This window comes from Tupaia chinensis, unplaced genomic scaffold (genome assembly GCF_000334495.1).
Source record: "Tupaia chinensis unplaced genomic scaffold, TupChi_1.0 Scaffold000235_1, whole genome shotgun sequence".
NCBI classification, from domain to species: domain Eukaryota; kingdom Metazoa; phylum Chordata; class Mammalia; order Scandentia; family Tupaiidae; genus Tupaia; species Tupaia belangeri.
In genome coordinates this window covers 4832573-4839271 of record NW_006159713.1, presented here as the reverse complement: position 1 = coordinate 4839271, position 6699 = coordinate 4832573, and the positions used below count along the sequence as shown (strand labels likewise).

The 6699-nt window shown below is 46.6% G+C and overlaps 1 protein-coding gene across 2 annotated transcripts in view; it reads left to right on the top strand.

Moving 5' to 3' along the window:
• Positions 1–6699, top strand: part of CIAPIN1 (cytokine induced apoptosis inhibitor 1) — a 23906-nt gene extending 17207 nt beyond the window's left edge. The window contains exons 7-9 of one of the 2 annotated variants that reach the window (XM_014587785.2): positions 895–1010; positions 5585–5650; positions 6432–6699. In XM_014587785.2, coding sequence (XP_014443271.1) covers positions 895–1010; positions 5585–5650; positions 6432–6516 — 267 coding nt within the window. In that variant the 3' untranslated portion in view covers positions 6517–6699. Of the gene's footprint in view, positions 1–894; positions 1011–5584; positions 5667–6431 lie in introns of both variants that reach the window. The other variant, XM_006148422.3, reaches the window with a different exon arrangement.

Below are 6699 nucleotides of genomic sequence, written 5' to 3'. Positions count from 1 at the left end.
AAAGAAAGCAAGAAATCACCCCCTGGGGGGATGGCCATGCCGCAGTCCCTTCTCCTCCATTCTCCTCTCGGGATCTTGGGCACGCACGCACACGCGCCCAGCGTGAGTTTTAAACCACCGGGTCTGGGACGTGAACCGCTGTCGACTACATGGGAGTCCAGTGACAGCCATTACGCTAACTGCTGGTCCCTTTAATTCCATTTTTTGAAGTCCCCTTATAGTAAAGACTTGTGGGCATGTGTATACCTGAAGAGAGTTGGTCAGATAAAATATTTTTATTGACTCCTTTGTCTGAGCAAGTTGCCAAATGCTCACTGTCTTAAAAGCAACCTTTTCCACCTTTGATTAGCCCTGTCTGTAATAAAGTTCTTTCTACACCTCCCTGTTGAGGTGTGATGTTAGCAGTGAGTTACCAGGTCACAGTTTATGGTCCTGTAGAGCTTACAAAGACGACTGTCCACATGTTCACACAGAATCGCACAAGCATGCATGTGATGGGTAGTTGCCTTTTTCTCTGGAATTATATGGAAAATCTTTCATCATAGGACTTTTCGTACATTGAAGTAAATATAGCACTTTGTTCTGCCTACTCCCTCCATACACCCACATGCATTACGTGCACACGTGCATGCACCCGCGCACGCACACACACACTTTCTTCACGTTGCTGACCTGTTTTATACCTATTTCTCTTGTAAATGAGTTCCCACCTCCTTGCATCCTGATGCATCCTTATAGACATAGTTTAGTTCACTGGTGGCCTTTTGGGCACAGGTCAGGTTGAGGAGGATGACTAGCCCCAAGCAGGAGAGGCTGCTCTCGAGGCTAGTGTTCACCGAGGCTTTTCATGAGCAGGGGCCATAACTGTGTCACTAATTGTTCTGAACACTCCAGGAGCTCATTGACTCAGATGAGCTGCTGGATCCGGAAGATTTGAAGAAGCCAGATCCAGCTACACTGAAGGCTCCTTCATGCGGTGAAGGGAAAAAGAGGAAGGCCTGCAAGAACTGGTAGGTGTTGGGCTAAGCAGAGTCTGCCACGCTGTTCTGGGGACTTCCCGTTCTCACGTTATCGCTTTACTGAGTAATTGCTTTACTGATTTGAAGACATATGTTTTATTATGAAATGTGTCATATGTATAGAGGAGTATGTTAAGTGGTACTTTTTTTGGAGGAGGTGGAGGGAGATTTTTGCTATAGGGTGTGTGCGCTTGCCAGAGACACAGAGAGTGACAGAGAGACAGAAAGCAAGAAATCATCCCCTGGGAGCATGGCCACGCTGCAATCCCTTCTCCTCTTGGGATTTTGGTCACACACACATATGCTCCTGGTGTGAATTTCAAGTTGCTGGGTCCAGGTCTGGAACTACATGTGGGAGTCCACTGACATAACCATTACACCATCTGCTGGTCCCCAGTGGTACATTTTGGAGTGAGCACCCATCTACTGGTCGCCCACGTTAAAAAGCAGAAACTTGCTTTTATTTTCATTACATTAAAACCTCACCAGTTTAAAAAGAACAGAAACATTCGAAGATGCCTGTACATATTTCTTCAGCTGTATCTCGCTCCCTCCCCCCGATAGGTTATCGTCCTCCATGATTACCTGAATCACTCCTGACTTTTTTTTTTCCTTCAGTGTTTATGTATTTTGTGAGTGACAGACAGACACACACACACACACACACACACACACACACCCTCACCCTCACACACCCTCAGTAGGTCTCATACTGTGATCCCCCTCCAACCTTCCAGCCAGCCAGAGTCCTGGGCGCACATGTGTGTATCTGGTATGTATAGGTCATCTGGGAACCGAACCCTGTTCTTTCATATGGCTTCTACCATTGCAGACCATGCTACCACGATGCCATCACAAATGGACCTCTTCCTGGCTTTTCTCATAGTTTGCTATCTGTGTATAAATCTCCACCCCAAGAATTATTTATTTGTTATTATTATTTATTTTTTAATTTGACCATAAGGAGACAGAGAGAAAGAGAAAGGGAAGGTGAGAAAGCATGCCGCCAGGTTCAGGACTCAAACCATGGTCAGCCATGTGGGGAGTCCAGCACTTTAACTACCATGCCACCTGCCAGCCCAAGTGCGCTGGGTTTTTTGAGAGGTTTTTGCCTTATGATACATGTGTTTGCCAGAGAGAGAGAGAGAGACAGACAGACAGACAGACAGACAGAGACAGTGAGGGGGAAAGTGAGAAATCACCCTCGGAGGAGATGGCCACATTGTAATCCCTTTTCCATTCCCCTCTCAGGATTTTGGGCATGTATAAACACACACCAGGCTTGGGTTTTGAACCCACCATGTCTGGGACTTGAACCACACAATCAGCCATGTGAGATCTAGTCACCTTATTCTTTATGCCACCTGCTGACCACCCCTCTGTCTTATATTAGCTTTTCTGTTTTATGTGTCCCATGTCCTCTTTTGTGTTGGAGCAAATTCTCTAGTAATATTTTTAGAAAAACCGAGACATAAGTTTTGGTGTTTTTTTGTGTGTGTATACAGATAGCTTTTTTCTACTCTCATAAAAGATTGGTAATTTGGGTGTAGAAATCTAGATTAGAAATTGTTTTCTTATGTAATTTTCAAGACAGTTCAATTGTCTTCTTTCTTCCAGTGATCTGATAAGACATCTGAGGCCAGATATCTTTAATCCATTCTATATGACCTCGATCCTTTCTTTAAGACCTCTTTCCGTTTTGGAAGTTCGTAGACTCTTTTTTGTCCCTGCTATCATCCTGTAACATCATGTCTTAAGTAGGAGTCTGTATTCACCTTTTATTGTTTGTTTTGTTTTGTTTTGTTTTGTTTTAAGAGGTTTTTGCTATAGGGCGCGTGCGCTCGCCAGACAGAGACAGAGAGACAGAAAGTGAGAGATCACCCCCCAGGGGGGATGGCCACACTGCAGTCCCTTCTCTGTTCTCCTCTCGGGATCTTGGGCACGCACGCATACGCGCCCGGCATGAGTTTCAAGCCACTGGGTCTGGGACGCGAACCACGGTCGACTACGTGGGAGTCCAGCGACATAGCCATTACGCTAATTGCTGGTCCCACCTTTTGTTGTTAATAGTTAGTCCTCCCATTACTTTCCTGTCAGTCTAGAACGTCACAACCATGGTCCTGGGAAATACTGTTGAATTTTTTTTTTTTTTGGAGAGATTTTTCACTATAGGGCGCATGCGCTCGCCAGACAGAGAGAGACATAGAGACAGAAAGCGAGAAATCACCCCCCAGGGGGGATGGTCACGCCGCAATCCCTTCTCCTCCATTCTCCTCTCGGGGGGATCTTGGGCATGCACGCACACACGCCCAGCGTGAGTTTTAAGCCACCAGGTCCGGGACGCGAACCGCGGTCGACTACGTGGGAGTCCAGCAACATAGCCATTACGCTAACTGCTGGTTCCCAATACTGTTGAATTTTGTTCATGGGTTTTGTCTTCTCTGTTTTCTCTCTATATAACCTGTGCTCAGGTGTTAGTGCTCTTTGGTGCCATAATTTTCTTTTCTCACATTGTCCAGATTTTCATTATGCCCCATTTTCTACATTTCTTCCAGTTTATCCTCTGAAACCTTTATTATTTTATTTCTACCATCATGGTATTTTTTTTTGGGGGGGGGGCATGCATATGCACATGTCCAGTGTGACCTTCAAGTCTCCAGGTCTGGGACTTGAACTGTGGTTGGACATATGGTTGGCACTGTGGGAATCCAGCTCCTCAACCACTGCACCATCTGCTGGTCCCACTGTCATCATGTTGCCAATTTCTTTTTTTTAGAGAGAGAGAGTTTTTGCTATAGGGCACATGCACTTGCTGGAGAGACAGAGAGATCGAGAAACAGAAAGCGAGAAATCCCCCCCCAGGGGATGGCCACATTGCAGTCCTTTCTCCTCCATTCTCCTCTTGGGATTTTGGGCACACATGCACACACATCTAGCGTGAGTTTTAAGCCACCGGGTCTGGGACTTGAACAACAAACGACTGTGTGGAAGTCCAGCGACGTAACCATTACGATATATGCTGGCCCCTCATGTTGTCAACGTCTAAGATCTCTTTTTTTGCTGTTTTTGAGTTTTTAATATAGCATCCAGTTTTCATTTTATAGATTTGATATTCTCATTTCTTAAAGACAGTGACATAATTTCAGTGTTTTTTCTCTGTGTGTAGTCTTCCAAGTTGTCTTTTTCTTTTAGTTTGGGCTCTGACCCTCCTGCCAGAGGCTTTCTTAGGTATCTAACCCTGGGTTCCCTCGAGACTAAGAACAGAGATCAGAAGGCTAATTAGTAGTGCTAAACATGCAAGTGGGGGTGGTTGATTGTGTTTTACTGAAACCTGGAGGCCTTTTGGGGGACACTCCAAAATCAATATCTTTGGGTCTTTCCCTTGGGTTGTTCGATTCTCAGGGAAGGGTCTTCCCGGTGAAATGCCTCTAGTGCCTTTGGGGTTTGGGGGTATAATATAGCACCGTTCAGTCTTCTCTCTCAGTTCTCCCTCCTCCACCTGCTTTACAGTTTCCAGCCCTGTACTGCTGTGGTTTCCTTTCCTGTAGCCCCTGTCTTTGTGGATTTATGTCTTATCTGAAGTTTGAGATTCCTTCAGAAATCAGATGTTAAATTAGATGCATGCATTCCTCTTAACTTGAAAAACATGGGATTAGTTTTATTTTGTTTTGTTTCTAAGGTTTTCGCCAAAAGGACACATGTGCTCTCCAGAGAGAGAGAAAGAGACAATGAGAGGAGGGGCAGCAGGTGATGTGATGGTTAAGGCATTGGACTCCTACATGGCCGACTGTGGTTTGAGTCCTAGACCTGACAGCTTATTTTCTTTCTGGCTCTTTCTGTCTTTCTGGTGAGCACACATGCCCTATAGTAAAATTTAAAAAATAATAATAAAAAAAGAAAAGAAATAACTCTTTATAAAAAAGAGAGAGAAAGAAATAGTAAGAGGGAAAATGGGATGGCTACGCAGCAATCCCTTCTCCATTCTTCTCCTGGGATTTTGGGCCCGGCATGAGTCTCAAGCCACCAGGTCCAGAACTTGAACTGCAGTCAGCCATATGGGAGTTCAGCACCTTAACCCTTACACCACCTGCTGACTCCGTGGGGTTAGTATTTTTGTATTCAAATGAATAAGTGGATTGAAAGGGCAGTACAAAGTTAAGGAGTAGCATGCAGGCTTGTTTAAACACCATTGTTTTTGTAAATGTGAAAACTGCCAGCATTTAGAGATCAGGAGATTAAGTCCAGGATGTTTACCTTTTGTTTTTGAATGTGGACAGGGTGGCCATACCAAGTCTGCTTTTCCCACCGTGAGAATCAGCTAAAACCGAGTGCTGGTGCCCTCTGTGATCAGGATATCTGTCCTCTGTTTCTCCCTGTTCCCCAACTCATGCAGTCTCCCTCATCAACCTCTCACACATTTTCGTCGCCTGCTGGGCGCCAAAGGCATTTCTGTTATGACACCTTAGGATAAGGAGGAAAGTCTTAGAGCATTTCATGGCACCAGCTAGCATTTGGGATTTCTGGGTGGTGGCCATTCTCATCTTCTACTGTTTTCCTTCTGCCAGCACCTGTGGACTTGCAGAAGAACTGGAAAAAGAGAAGTCAACGGAGCAGAAGAGCTCCCAGCCCAGGTCGGCCTGTGGAAATGTAAATATCTGGGTTTTTAATCAGTTCACAAACCCCCAGTGGTGTTGGGCTTCGGCCTGAGCCAAGCACAGACCACTCCACCTCTCGGGAACTCAGCGTCCAGATACTTTGATAGGAGGCAAGAGTGCGAGCACCTGCGTGTAGGTGGTAGAGGGGACAGAGGCTCTCTCTTGAGAGTGGGCTGACATGCCCGAGCCCATGGGGGGCCTCATTATTTCTCACTTTGGGCTCCTTTCTACTAAAGAGTGGAGCGTGTAGTATTCAGCCATTCCGCTGAGCTGGCTGTGATTTGAACTGTTTAGAACATAGAAATAGGGCCTGCTGAGGAACTTCTCTTGGAAGACCTTAAGGACTCCTAGTACTTGGGTCCTAGTTGGACCTCAGATGCACCTGCCATTTACTTCAAGCCACTGTGGCCCCATTATGAAGTCAGGAATCTCGGGAACCAGCAGTTAACATAATGGCTATGTCGCTGGACTCCCACGTAGTCGACCGCGGTTCGCATCCCGGACCCGGTGGCTTAAAACTCATGCCGGGCGCGTGTGTGTGCGTGCTCAAGATGCAGAGATGGAGATTTGAGGAGAAGGGATTGCGGCCTGGCCATCCCCTCTGGGGGGTGATTTCTCACTTTCTGTCTCTCTGTCTCTCTCTGTCTATCTGGCGAGCGCACACGCCCTATAGCGAAAACCTCTCAAAAAAAAAAAAAAGTCAGGAATCCCAAGCAGCCTTCCACTTCCCTGTGTGATTGCTACTCTCTTTCGGCAGTGCTACCTGGGTGATGCTTTCCGCTGTGCCAGCTGCCCCTACCTGGGGATGCCGGCCTTCAAGCCTGGAGAGCAGGTGCTGCTGAGCAACAGCAATCTTCACGATGCCTAAGAGGGACCGACGAGGGACACAGCTGCTCCTCCAGCCGACTCCTGTCCCTCAGATCCCACCACTGTGGCTCCTCCTACCTCTCCTGGATTGGTTCACTCTGTGTGCAGTCTGTGTGCAGGGAGGGTGTGTATACAAAATGAAGCTGGTGTGGGTCACA